Source organism: Ovis aries, chromosome 7 (genome assembly GCF_016772045.2).
Source record: "Ovis aries strain OAR_USU_Benz2616 breed Rambouillet chromosome 7, ARS-UI_Ramb_v3.0, whole genome shotgun sequence".
Lineage (NCBI taxonomy): Eukaryota > Metazoa > Chordata > Mammalia > Artiodactyla > Bovidae > Ovis > Ovis aries.
Window position 1 is genome coordinate 1,056,000 of NC_056060.1, and position 14,931 is coordinate 1,070,930.

At 43.5% G+C, this 14,931-nt stretch overlaps 1 protein-coding gene across 2 annotated transcripts in view; it reads left to right on the plus strand.

Moving 5' to 3' along the window:
- REEP5 (receptor accessory protein 5) overlaps nt 1-14,931 on the plus strand; it is a 49,251-nt gene that overhangs the window by 24,227 nt on the left and 10,093 nt on the right. For both annotated transcript variants that reach the window (XM_060418717.1, XM_015096696.3), the window contains exon 3: nt 2,888-3,026. In XM_060418717.1, the coding sequence (XP_060274700.1) occupies nt 2,888-3,026 (139 nt within the window). The remainder of the gene's footprint in view (nt 1-2,887; nt 3,027-14,931) is intronic.

A 14,931-nucleotide genomic window follows, 5' to 3' on the forward strand; every position in this document is an offset into this window, starting at 1 on the left:
ACAATAGCCAGGACGTGGAAGCAGCCTAAATGTCCATCAACAGATGAATGGATAAAGAAGACGCGCTCCACATATGCAATAGAATATTGCTCAGTCATAAAAGAATGAAACGATGCTCTCTGCAGCAACATAGACGGACTTAGAGATGATCATACGAAGTGACGTCAGACAGAGAAAGACAGACGCCATATGCTAACACTCCGTGTGGGATTTAAAATACAGCACAAATGAACTTAGGCTCACAGAGGACAGACTGTGGTTGCCGAGGGTGGGGGGTGGGGCTAGGGGTGATTAGTTTAAATTAGCAATTTGGGATTAGCAGATACAAACGGTCATATATAAAATACATAAACAGCAAGGTCCTACTGTATCACACAAGGGACTATCTTCAATATCTTATAATAAACTACGTATATAATGGGGCTTCCCTCATAGCTCAGTTGGTAAAGAAACCACCTGCAGTGCAGAAGACCCAGATTCAATTTCTGGGTCAGGAAGATCTCCTGGAGGAGGGATAGGCTACCCACTCCAGTATTCTTGGGCTTCCCTCGTGGCTCAGCTGGTAAAGAATCTGCCCACAATGCGGGAGACCTGGGTTCAGTCCCTGGTTTGGGAAGATCCCCTGGAGAAGGGAAAGGCTATCCACTCCAGTATTCTGGCTAGAGAATTCTGTGGACTGTATAGTCCATGGGGTTACAAAGAGTCGGACATGACTATCAATCTGTCAATATAATATCTATCATATCTATCAATGTAATAGAAAAAGACACACACACACACACACACACACACACACATAACTGAGTCACTTTGCTGTACACCAGAAAGTAACACAACATTGTAAATCAGCTATGCTGCTGCTGCTGCTAAGTCGCTTCAGTCGTGTCCGACTCTGTGCGACCCCAGAGACGGCAGCCCACCAGGCTCCCCCATCCCTGGGCTTCTCCAGGCAAGAGCACTGGAGTGGGTTGCCATTTCCTTACTTCAGTAAAAAAAAGTAATAATGACATAGAATGGAACTAAAAATATCAGTGGTTTTGTAAATGTTGTTGCCCCTTTGTCCAGGGTAAGATGTATAAGAAACAAATTTTTATGATACTTAGTAATTGTTAAAAATCCGCTTAAATGTAAATAGATAAACCATGCGTGCTTGTGCTACATCGCTTCGGTCCTGTCTGACTTGCAACCCTATGGACTGTAGCCGGTCAGGGTGCTCTGTCTGTGGGATCCTGCAGGCAAGAATACTGGAGTGGGCTGCCATGCCTTCCCCCAGGGGATCTTCCCCAGATACACTATATTCTATGCCAAATAAAGCACAGCAGGAATAAAAAACCTTCCATGTGATGGATGTACATTTGCTAGCGCTTTGGTTCACACGCTTGCCTACTTTTTCCTTTGACTTCTATCACATCCGCTGGTTTCTACCTGAGGAAAGCTAAAACACAGACACAGTTGACATGTGACAAGCCATTATTTTATAATTAGCTCTCTTCAGTTTATTTTGTGATTCTGTATTTACTCTTGATGTTCAAAACACATTCGCGTCATCGCCCTCTCCTCGCCTTTTCCTCACGTCATTAGCAGTCATTTCAGTCAGCTATAATTTTTCCGCACTTGGTCATTTTCTTAAAACACACGTAGGCAGGCGCACATACACCCATGGCTGCTTCTGGTTAATGCAGAGGCTTTTTTAGGGGATGATTCAGCATGATTCACCAGACTGTTTCTTTGGCAAACTGCTGTTACCAAGTAGTCAATGTATTTTCAGTAGTTAACTCATTGCATAAGCTAAGCAAGATTCATATTTCTTCTAGTTTACTGATGCAGTCCAGTTCAGTTATGATAAGTATCCAGACATGTCAGGATAGGATAAAATATTATGGAACTGGGTCTTAGAATGAAGGGATTTTTAGGACTAGAAGAAATTCCTGATTGAGAAGTAAAAGAAGGTTATTCTAAATTTAGTTCTATTTATTTACAGAATGAATTTTGTTAAGAAGTAGTTGATAACTGAGAAAGTCCTAGTGTTAACTGATAAGGGGAGGAAAGTTCACCGCCTGAGGATCACGTGTCGATAGTCAGAACCAATGTTAGTTTTCACGAAGTATGTTAGTTTTGTTACGAAGGATGTTATGAACTCTGGAAAGCGTTCTGGAGCTATGTTTCCCAAGATATTGTTTATTGAAATGCCTACTCACTCATGATGTACTTCAGCTACAGCGCAAAGAACTGGAGTGCATGAGTGAATTCTTGATATGTACCTAGCAGCAGGACCCCGCTTGGAAATGGGGGTCACTCTAGTTTCCACTCATTAGTGCTGTCTCCTGGAGAAGGGACTGGCACCCCACTCCAGCCTTCTTGCCTGGAGAATCCCAGAGACGGCGGAGCCTGGTGGGCTGCCGTCTACGGGGTCACGAACAGTTGGACACAACTGAGCGACTCCACTTCCACTTTTCACTTTCATGCACTGGAGAAGGAAGTGGCAGCCCACTCCAGCCTTCTTGCCTGGAGGATCCCAGGGACGGAGGAGCCTGGTGGGCTGCCGTCTGTGGGGTCGCACAGAGTCGGACACGACTGAAGCGACTTAGCAGCAGCAGTGCTATTTCCTGGAGTGGTGGTGGAGGCTCAGGCAAGGTGGGGACTCATGGGACAACGGTGCTGGCATCTCTGGTGACCAGAGGACTGGTAACGAGTAGTTACAGTAGCTCGTCCTGATATTTCTACTTTGCCGTCTGTTTTCATGTTGAATTCACGCATCTACTGTCATGGTACATATATTGCTGGAGTTTTTCAGTTGGTATTGAAGGGCAGCGTGAGAGTATAATGATCGAAATTGTCTCATTGAGATCTTACTGCATAATACACTTGCTTTTGTATTGCCTTTCAGAATGAAAGCCATAGAAAGCCCCAACAAAGAAGACGATACCCAGTGGCTGACCTACTGGGTAGTATATGGTGTGTTCAGCATTGTCGAATTCTTCTCTGACCTCTTCCTGTCCTGGTTCCCCTTCTACTACATGTTGAAGGTACGTTGGCTCTTCCTGAACTGCCGTTGTTTTCTTTCATCTGTGTTTTAATTTTGCTCCCTACGACTAAAATAAACTCGATCTCAGGACCTGTATACAAGGAATAGGAACAGATGCTTGAATGTTAGACATCTCTGGCTCTGCCTCAGATTATGTAAACAGGAAGAAAGAACTCAATATAGCTAACTGTTTTGTGTATCACCTTGGAAATAGCCAAAGCAATTATATCTGTGACATGTGTTTGATAATAGTAAGAGATGGTAATACTGTGAACCAGCACAAGCATTGCTCTTTGCCAAAATCCTATCTTCATGCACTGTTGTCTGTGTTTGATGCATAAACATTGCAAGTTTTATCAGTCCATCAGTTATTCACAGTTGTGTGCTGGAGTCTTTATATCTGGACAGAAAGTACTGATTTCTTATATAGGTTTGGAAAAAGAAGATGTGAGATCAGCTGAGGAAGTCATTTTAATAACTCTGACAGGTCCATTAGTCTGGCATCAGCCCTGCCGCACCTTGTGTTTGGCAGAGGACTCACTTTAGTTACAACTATGTGAGGAAAAGCAGTAGGAAGTTGAACTTTTTCCTAACGGGACTGTATCAACTCTGGACTTGCATCAGAGGCAAATGACAATGAAGAAGTTCACACCTTTTAATAAGTGGTTGGTTCTTTCTCTCTAAATGGCGATTCCTCAAATGTCTTCTGTGGAAGAGGCCCTGCTTGGCATGAGCATCATAGGATGCAAATAGTGCCTCGGGCTCACTGAGCTAGACTGCCCCAGCTGCAGGGGGTATAAGTCCCGCTCTTATGAATTATGGGTTCTCTTCATACTCTTTAAGTATTTGTTTTCGTAAGAGTTACAAGTGAAAAAAAGTTTAAAGACTCAAGTAAGAGTACACGTGAAGTTACACAAGAAATAGTTTGAGTTACGTATGGAACAGTTCAAAGACGCGACTAAATCTCTAGGAGTTTTGAAGATCTGCATTCCTGCCCCCTGTATTGCCTCTCTTAAAAGTTATTTTAGTTTCCCTCAAACCTAATTGTTTCCTATGTATATTTAGACCTGCTTTGAGTGTCCTTGTTATTTTAACTTGTCCTAAATGTCTACATTTCTGTTTACTTTCTTTTTAGACTTTTTTTTTTCCTTCCTACAATTTTTTCCTTTATATATATATTTTAATTAATTTTTTATTGAAGGATAATTGCTTTACAGAATATTGCTGTTTTCTGTCAAACCTCAAAATTAATCAGACCTAGGTATACATATGGAGAAGGCAATGACAACCCACTCCAGTACTCTTGCCTGAAAAATCCCGTGGACGGAGGAGCCAGGTAGGCTGCAGTCCATGGGGTCGCTAAGAGTTGGACACGACTGAGCAACTTCACTTTCCCTTTTCACTTTCACGCATTGGAGAAGGAAATGGCAACCCACTCCAGTGTTCTTGCCTGGAGAATCCCAGGGATGGCAGAGCCTGTGGGCTGCCGTCTATGGGGTTGCACAGAGTCGGACATTACTGAAGCGACTTAGCAGCAGCAGCAGCAGCAGGTATACATATATCCCCTCCCTTTAGCAACTCCCACCCCTCTAGGTTGAAACAGAGCCCCTGTTTGAGTTTCCTGAGCCATACAGCAAATTCCCGTTGGCAGTCTGTTTTACACAAGGTAATGTAAGTTTCCACGTTACTCTTTCCATACATCTCACCCTCTCCTCCCCTCTCCCCATGTCCTTAAGTCTATTCTCCATGTCTGTTTCTCCGTTGTTGCCCTGTAAATAAAATCTTCAGCACCATTTTTCTAGATTCTGTATATATGTGGTCAGTTAAGATCAGTTCAGTTGTTCGGTGTGTCCGACTTTTTGCGACCCCATGAACACAGCACATCAGGCCTCCCTGTCCATCACCAACTCCTGGAGTCTACCCAGACTCATGTCCATTGAGTCAGTGATGCCATCAACCATCTCATCATCTGTCATCCCCTTCTCCTCTTGCTCTCAATCTTTCCCTGCATCAGGGTCTTTTCAAATGAGTCAGCTCTTTGTATCAGACAGCCAAAGGATTGGAGTTTCAGCTTCAACATCAGTCCTTCCAGTGAATATTCAGGACTGATCTCTTTAAGGATGGATGGTTGGATCTCCTTGCAGTCCAAGGGACTCTAAAGAGTCTCCTCCAACACCACAGTTCAAAAGCATCAATTCTTCAGCGTTTAGCCTTATTTGCAGTCCAACTCTCACATCTGTACACGATCACTGGAAAAACCATAGTCTTGAGTAGATGGACCTTTGGTGACAAAGTGATGTCTTTGCTTTTTAATATGGTGTCTAGGTTGGTCATGATTTCCCTGGTGGCTCAGATGGTAAAGTGTGTGTCTACAATGTGGAAGACCCGGGTTTGATCCCTGGGTTGGGAAGATACTCTGGAGAAGGAAATGGCAACCCACTCCAGTACTTTTGCCTGGAAAATCCCATGGATGGAGGAGGTTGGTCATAGCTTTTCTTCCAAGAAGTAAGCGTCTTTTAATTTCATGGCTGCAGTCACCATTTGCAGTGATTTTGGAGCCCCCCAAAAATAAAGTCTGCCACCGTTTCCACTGCTTCCCCATCATTTGTCATGAAGTGATGGAACCGGATGCCATGATCTTAATTTTCTGAACACTGAGCTTTAAGCCAACTATTTCACTCTCCTCTTTCACTTTCATCAAGAAGCTCTTTAGTTCTTCACTTTCTGCCATAAAGGTGGTATCATCTGCATATCTGAGGTTATTGATATTTCTCCTGGCAATCTTGATTCCAGCTTGTGCTTCATCCAGCCCAGCGTTTCTCATGATGTACTCTGCATATAAGTTAAATAAGCAGGCTGACAGTATACAGCCTTGACATACTCCTTTCCCTATTTGGAACCAGTCTGTTGTTCCATGTCCAGTCGTAACTGTTGCTTCCTGACCTGCATGCAGATTTCTCAAGAGGCAGGTCAGGTGGTCTGGTATTCCCATCTCTTTCAGAATTTTCCATAGTTTATTGTGATCTACATAGTCAAAGGCTTTGGCATAGTCAGTAAAGCAGAAATAGATGTTTTTCTGTAACTCTTGCTTTTTGGATGATCCAGCAGATGTTGGCAATTTGATCTCTGGTTCCTCTGCCTTTCCTAAAACCAGCTTGAATATTTGGAAGTTCACAGTTCACGTGTTGCTGAAGCCTGGCTTGGAGAATTCTGAGCATTACTTTATTAGTGTGTGAGACGAGTGCAATTGTGCGGTAGTTTGAGCATTCTTTGGCATTGCCTTTCTTAGGGATTGGAATGAAAACTGACCTTTTCCAGTCCTGTGACCACTGCTGAGTTTTCTAAATTTGCTGGCATACTGAGTGCAACACTTTCACAGCATCATCTTTTAGGATTTGAAATAGCTCAACTGGAATTCCATCTTCTCCACTAGCTTTGTTTGTAGTGATGGTTCCTAAGGCCACTTGACTTTGCATTCCAGGATGTCTGGCTGTAGGTGAGTGATCACACCATGATTATCTGGGTCATGAAGATCTTTTTTGTACAGTTCTTCTGTGTATACTTGCCACCTCTTCTTAATATCTTCTGCTTCTGTTAGGTCCATACCATTTCTGTCCTTTACTGAGCCCATCTTTGCTTGAAGTGTTCCCTTAGTATCTCTAATTTTCTTGAAGAGATCTCTAGTCTTTCCCATTCTATTCTTTTCCTCTGTTTCTTTGCACTGATCACTGAGGAAGGCTTTCTTATCTCTCCTTGCTATTCTTTGGAACTCTGCATTCACATTGGTGTATCTTTCCTTTTCTCCTTTGCTTTTCACTTCTCTTCTTTTCACAGCTATTTGTAAGGCCTCCTCAGATAGCCATTTTGCTTTTTTGCATTTCTTTTACTTGGGGATGGTCTTGCTGTCTGTCTCCTGTACAGTGTCACAAACCTCCATCCATAGTTCATCAAGCACTCTATCAGATCTAGTCCCTTAAATGTATTTCTCACTTCCACTGTATAATCATAAGGGATTTGATTTAGGTCATACAAAGCCTTTGACTGTGTGGATCACAATAAACTGTGGAAAATTCTGAAAGAGATGGGAATACCAGACCACCTGACCTGCTTCTTGAGAAACCTATATGCAGGTCAGGAAGCAACAGTTAGAACTCAACGTGGAACAACAGACTGGTTCCAAATAGGAAAAGGAGTATGTCAAGGCTGTATATTGTCACTCTGCTTATTTAACTTATATGCAGAGTACATCATGAGAAGCACAAGCTGGAATCAAGATTGCCGGGAGAAATATCAATAACCTCAGATATGCAGATGACACCACCCTCATGGCAGAAAGTGAAGAGGAATTAAAAAGCCTCTTGATGAAAGTGAAAGAGGAGAGTGAAAAAGTTGGCTTAAAGCTCAACATTCAGAAAGCTAAGATCATGGCATCCGGTCCCATCACTTCATTGCAAATAGATGGGGAAACAGTGGACACTTTTATTTTCAGGGGCTTCAAAATCACTGCAGATGGTGATTGCAGCCATGAAATTAAAAGACACTTACTCCTTGGAAGGAAAGTTTTGAGCAACCTAGATAGCATATTCAAAAGCGGAGACATTACTTTGCCAACAAAGGTCCGTCTAGTCAAGGCTATGGTTTTTCCAGTGGTCATGTATGGATGTTAGAGTTGGACTGTGAAGAAAGCTGAGTGCCAAAAAATTGATGCTTTTGAACTGTGGTGTTGGAGAAGACTCTTGAGAGTCCCTTGGACTGCAAGGAGATCCAACCGGTCCATCCTAAAGGAGCTCAGTCCTGGGTGTTCATTGGAAGGACTGATGCTGAAGCTGAAACTCCAATAATTTGGCCGTCTCATGAAAAGAGTTGACTCACTGGGAAATACTGTGATGCTGGGAGGGAATGGGGGCAGGAGGAGAAGGGGACAACAGAGGATGAGATGGCTGAATGGCATCACTGACTCGATGGACATGAGTCTGAATGAACTCTGGGAGTTTGTGAGGGACGGGGAGGCCTGGCATGCTGCAATTCATGGGGTCGCAAAGAGATGGTCATAACTGAGCAACTGAACTGAACTGAACTGAACTGAATGGTCTAGTGGTTTTCCCACTTTCTTCAATTTAAGTCTGAGTTTGGCAATAAGGAGTTCATGATCTAAGCCACAGTCAGCTCCCAATCTTGTTTTTGCTGACTGTATAGAGCTTCTCCATCTTTGGATGCAAAGAATATAATCAGCCTAATTTTGGTGTTGGCCATCTGGTAATGTCCATGATAGAGTCTTCTCTTGTGGTTTTGGGAGAGAGTGTTTGCTATGACTAGTGTGTTCTCTTGGCAAAACTTAATTAGCCTTTGCCCTGCTTCATTCTGTACTCCAAGGCCAAATTTACCTGTTACTCCAGGTGTTTCTTGACCTCCTACTTTTGCATTCCGGTCCCCTATAATGAAAAGGACATCTTTTTTGGGGTGTTAGTTCTAAAAGGTGTTGTAGGTCTTCATAGACCCTTTCAACTTCAGCTTCTTCAGTGTTACTGGTTGGGACATAGACTTGGATTACCATGATATTGAATGATTTGCCTTGGAAACGAACAGAGATCATTTTGTCATTTTTGAGATTGCATCCAAGTACTGCATTTTGGACTCTTTTGTTGACTGTGATGGCTATTCCCATTTCTTCTAAGGGATTCTTGCCCACACTAGTAGATATAATGGTCATCTGAGTTAAATTCACCCATTCCAGTCCATTTTAGTTTGCTGATTCCTAGAATGTTGATGTTCACTCTTGCCATCTCCTGTTTGACTGCTTCCAATTTGCCTTGATTCATGGACCTGACATTCCAGGTTCCCATGCAATATATGTGTTAGAATATGGTATTTATATTTCTCATTCTGACTTACTTCACTATGTATAATATGTTCTAGGTTCATCCACCTCATTAGGACTGACTCCAACGCATTCCTTTGTACGGCTGAGTAATATTCCATTGTGTCTATATACCACAACTTCTTCACCCATTCATCTGTCGAATGACATCTAGGCTGCTTCCATGTCCTACCTTTTGTAAACAGTGCTGCAGTGAGCAATGGGACACATGTGTCTGTTTCAGTTTTGGCTTTCTCAGGGTATATGCCTAGGAGTGGGATTGCTGGGTCATAAGGAATCTGCATACCGTCTTCCATAGTGGCTGTATCAGTTTACATTCCCACCAACTGTGCAAGAGCATTCCCTTTTCTCCACACCCTCTCCAGCATTTATTTTTTGTAGACTTTTTGACAAGGGCCATTCTTACTGGTGTGAGGTGATATCTCGTAGTTTTGATTTACATTTCTCTAATAATGAATGATGTTGAGCATCTTTTCATGTGTTTGGTAGCCATCTGTATGTCTTCTGTGGAGAAATGTCTCTTTAGGTCTTTTTCCCACTTTTTATTGGGCTGTTTGTTTTTCTGGTATTGAGCTGTATGAGTTGCTTGTATATCCTGGAAATTAATCCTTTGTCAGTTGTTTCAGTTGCTATTATTTTCTCCCATTCTGAGGGTTGTCTTTTCACCGTGCTGATAGTTTCCTTTGCTGTGCAAAAGCTTTAAAGTTTAATCAGGTTCCACTTGTTTACTTTTGCTTTTATTTACATTACTCTATGTGGTGGGTCATCCAATTGGGGAATAAAGCAATGAAAATAAAACTAACAAATATTTTGAGAGGAAAGGAGATTAAGAAAAGAAAGAAAGAATAGATATGCCAAGTTAAATAGAAGTAGATGAAGAAGATTTATATATGTGAAAGATTAACTGCAAAGGGGAAAGAACAGTAGGAAAAGGAAACAAAGGAATAAATGTAGAAAAAATAATAATAGGTTTAAAAAATTAAAATTAAAAATAAAGGAAATAAAAGAGGAAAACCCCACAGAACTGCAAAAGGCCAAATAGAGGCAGAAGTTTATGACAACAATAAAAAATGTGACTGAGGAAATAAGAAAAGGCTCAAAAGCCTTCAGGCTTTGGATTTCTCAGTGTCAGTAAAATTGAGAACTACAACAGAGGGGGGAAAACAGGAAAAAAGAAAAAAAATCCAAGAGAATATACAGAACAAGTCAAAAACTGAAAATAATAAAGGTTTATCTTGAGTCACTGCTGTCAGAGTCCTTTCCTGCACTGGGAATCCCAGTCCACCTTACCTGCCTAGGATGCCCTCCAGCACTGTGCTGATCACTGGACCTGCTGTGGGGGCAGCTCAGATTCTCATCTGGTCCTACTCCTGTGTGTTCTTGCCTCCAATTTCCACAGCTATCAGAGTGCATTTTCTTTTGTGGGAGCTCTCAGTGGCCTTTTACATATTCCATAGACACAGAGTCTGCCTAGTTGATTGTGTGGATGTAATCTGCAGCTTGTATAGCTGGTGGGAAGGTTTTGGGTCTTCTTCCTTAGCCACACTGCCCCTGGGTTTCAATTGTGGTTTTATTTCCACCTCTGCATGTGGATCATCCACTGGGGTTTAGGTCCTGAGGCTGCCCTGGAGGACTTGGGTTTGCCCCTGTGAGGGCCAGGTATGGAGGTGGTGCAGCTGCTTGGGTTGCAGGGGTTCTGGCAGCACCAGGTACTCAGGGGGGTTGGCAGCTAGGGCATCAGGAAATACAGCGCTCTAGGAGGGTGTGGCACCCAGTATTGGCCAATACGCTCCAGTATCCCTGCCTGGAGAACCCCCTCTCTGACAGAGGAGCCTGGCAGGCCACAGTCTACAGAGTCGCAGAGTCGAACAGGACCAAAGAGACCTTGGGCGCATGAACACACACCTTCTTTTTGGCCTGTGGCAGCTCTGCCCCAGTGAGGGTTGTGTGTGAAGGTGGTGCAGCTGCTTGGCTTGGGGAACCGTGGCGGCGCCAAGTGTGCAGGGACACGGATTGCCTCCGCGGCAGGAGTTATGGCCTGATCAGAGGCTTTTCTCCAGCCTCTTGCAGCTGGTGCTCAGGGGGCCTCTTTGGCCAGAGTTTCTCTGTGGCTCCGCCCGTTCAGGCACGCACTTAGAGGGATCCCTCGCCTGGGGTCCTTTTCTGTTGTTCGGGCTCCAGGCACTCAGAGGGCTGCCCTGGGCAGAGGGTGGTCCTGCTCTGTGAAAGTGAAGTCGCTCAGTCCTGTCCGACTCTTTGCGACCCTGTGGGCTGTAGCCTACCAGGCTTCTCCATCCATGGGATTCTCCAGGCAAGAACACTGGAGTGGGTTACCATTTCCTTCTCCAGGGGATCTTCCTGACCCAGGGATCAAACCCAGGTCTCCCGCATTGGAGGCAGACGCTTTAACCTCTGAGCCACCAGGAAGCCCTGCTCTGTAGTTCGGTGCATCAGTCACTGAAAGGAGCACCCTGGGTGGGGTCCTGCTCTGTAGTTCAGTGCGTCAGGCATTGGATGGGCCAGTCTCTCGAGTACTTTCCTGGGGGGGGGAGAGGGGCTATGGTGATGGCTCCATCCTCTACGTGTGACTCAGCACTATGGCCTTGCTTCCGTGGCTGCCTGGCTTTCCTCTGCAGGCATTTCCCACTGCAGCCTCCTCCCTCACATCCACTGGATCTGTCTCTCCACAGTCAACAGCAGCCCTCGCCCTGGGATTGCTCCACAATCCCTCAACTCCAGCTCCCAGCCGCTGTCCCTTCCAGTAGAGCTCCATTCCTCCCCGGCATATGTATGGTTGCGGCAAGGACTGTCTTGATTCTCATTCCGTTTAGGCTGCCACAGATCAGCTGTTTTGCTCTCAGCCTTAAATGTTTCTCCTCTGACTCAGACAGTTGCCTGGCTGTGGGGATTGGAGCCCTGCTTCAGTTCCCCCACCCGCTCAGGGCAGGTGCCATCCTACTAACACTCCTGTTTTCCCGCTGGTTCCTTCATCCTACTGACTTTTGCATGGTTCTGTGGGTTCGTTTCCACTGGTCAGGCCCTCCTGTCTGCTCTCGGCTGGTGTTCTGCGTGCACTTCTGTGTCTGAAGGTGTATTTCTGATGTATCCGTGGAGAGCGAGGTACTCCATGTCCACCTACTCCTCTGCCATCTTATTCTCTCTCTCTTTTTAGATTTTTTATCTAAAAAACATAGATACAGGAAATTGGATACCAGAAACTCTCTCATTCTTTGATTTTCCTCCCTGCAACCACCACTACATTGATATTATCTTGATTTTTAATTCTGGGTAATTTGGATGTATTTTTTCTTTTCCTCTGACCTTACCTATTTTTCAAATATATTTATTTGTGTTTTCCTGCTTTCTGGGAGTTTTCTCAATCTGATCTTCCAGTTTCAATTTTGTTCCATTTGCTCTTTATGCTATACATTGTGTTTATTTCAACTATTTTATTTTTCATTCCTAGTAATTTTGCTTGGTTCTTTCCTATTTTTTTTTTTTGTTCTTTCATGTCACTGTATTTCTTTTAATATAGTTAATTTAAAATTCTTAGTCAGTCACTTCTAAAATTTCTGCTGCTGATAGATCTGTAGTTGACTGTGCTTTGTTTGGAAATGGTTGTAGTTTTCAAATACCTTGTTATTTTGGCCTATAAGTTCATTTTTCTCCAGGCATATCAGCTATTCCATTGGGTGCTGGAATGGAGGTGGCTACACCCTGATTCATGCTAGTTCTGGTAAACTCAGGATGAGGGGCAAGTGGGGAGCCTGCCCACCCTAAACTAGGGTGGGGAGCCCCAGGCAGCAGAGGAGTCACAGTTAATCACCCTTCCCTCCCCAAAATAGCCCGTCAGGTGCAGGCATCACCCTTCGGCTCCCCCAGCAGCATTTGAAGCAGGTGCTCCTAGGTGGTCATTCACAGCTCTAGGGCTTGGAGCGGGGCATGAGGAGAAACTGCCCTGGCTGCTCAGTCCACAGCTGTTTTCCTCAGTCCCTCCCAAGGCAGTACTGCTAAGCCAAAACCTCTGCTTTAGAAGAAGTATAGGAGAATGTTTTCTAACTTGGAGGAATAGAAATTAGACGAAAATTTCTATATAACAGTGGGCAGCATAAACAAGGGAAAAATAATGACAGACTAGGAGAAGGCAGTGGCACCCCCACTCCAGTCCTCTTGCCTGCAAAGTCCCATGGACGGAGGAGCCTGGTAGGAAGAGTCGGACATGACTGAGTGACTTCACTTTCACTTTTCACTTTCATGCATTGGAGAAGGCAATGGCACCCCACTCCAGTACTTTTGCCTGGAAAACCCCATGTACGGAGGAGCCTGGTGGGCTGCAGCCCCTGGGGTTGCTAAGAGTCAGACACGACTGAGCGACTTCACTTCAACTTTTCACTTTCATGCACTGGAGAAGGAAATGGCAACCCACTCGAGTGTTCTTGCCTGGAGAATCTCAGGGACGGGTAGCCTGGTGGGCTGCCGTCTGTGGTGTCGCACAGAGTCAGACACGACTGAAGTAACTTAGCAGCAGCAGCAGCAGCAGGAGGATGTGTTTACATTCTTACCAGATATGGAATTATATCCAGAATATATAGAAAAACTTACAGGGAAGAAAAAGAGGAAAATGAAAGAAGTCATATAGAGACATTTCACATGAGAGAAAAAAATACGTAGTCAGCAATCCGGGAAGTGTGAGTTAAAATACTCAAATAGTTTAGCTTCCTCATTAAATTGGCAGTTATTTAAAATGTCTACATTTCTGTTTACTTTCTTTTTAGACTTTTTATCTAAAGAAATGTAGATACAGGAAATTAGATACCAGAAGCTCTCTCATTCTGATAATTACAAAAAAATCCCTGAAGGGTCCATCAACAGGTAAATGGTTAAATGAATTAATAGTACATCCATACTGTTAAAAGAAATAATTCATTTATTGAGATACAGAAGTTTTGCATAATTCTTATTTATAAAACTTATAGATTATATACAGTATGAAACCATTTATGGTTTAAAAAAAAGCTAGATAGTTAAAAATGTAAATGCAAATGTGAATATTCTTTTAAAAAGCAATTTTTTGTTTATTTGGCTGCAGTGGGTCTTAGGTGCAACATGTGTGATATAGTACCATAACCAGGGATTGAACCCAGGCTCCCTGCATTGGGAGCATGGAGTCTTAGCCACTAGACCACCAAGGAAGTCCCTGCATATTCTTTTAAGTTTGAATGATGTTACCACTGAATGCCTTGTAACACAGCTGAAAAATTTTCCTTTCAAAAGAAATGGGAAAGAAATTGGTCTATCGGAAGATTTAGATTTCATAGGCTGCTGGATTTTTCATGGTTTTGTTATCCAAAGATATTTAGCATTTATAAAAATAGCTTTATAGTCTTTGATGTAGATGTCCATACTTTAAACTTCAAATACTTTTGAATCCTTTAAGACCTGTCTAACGGCAGTGATGTCACACTGCAGTCTCTAACAGCAAGAAGCCGGGTTTTTGCCTTGGGCCCCACTGCTTGCCACCAGCCGTCTGCTGTCAGTAGAACCACTACAGCAGCACCTGACCTCAGACTTCTGAAATGTGAGCAATCTGACAGCGACCTGCTCGTGATCACCTCTGCTAGTGGAGGCCCCTTGAGACAGAAAGGCTCCAGAATAAAAGATAATCAGCAAGGCATTTATATTTGAAGTACATTACAGAAATTGCTGTGCAGCAAGTTTTCCTCCCTAACAGTGAAATGAATGTGCATCCATTAGTAGTGAGTGCCCAGCTGTATGATGGCATGGCATCCAGAAAGAGTGAATCCATCCCGTATGTTCCAAATAGGTGATATACTTGAGATGATTAAAAATTGATCATGCTGTCAGTAGAATGCTTTCTTTCTGTATTAGTGGTGTATTCTGAGTGGCTTCCGTGAACTGACTGAGAAAAGGTCCCTGAACTGCAGAGAAGTGTATGTGAGAGTATTCCATTTTAAGGACTCGTTGGGTCCTACCTGTGCTATTGCTACAGTCACAAGGTAATTGTTTG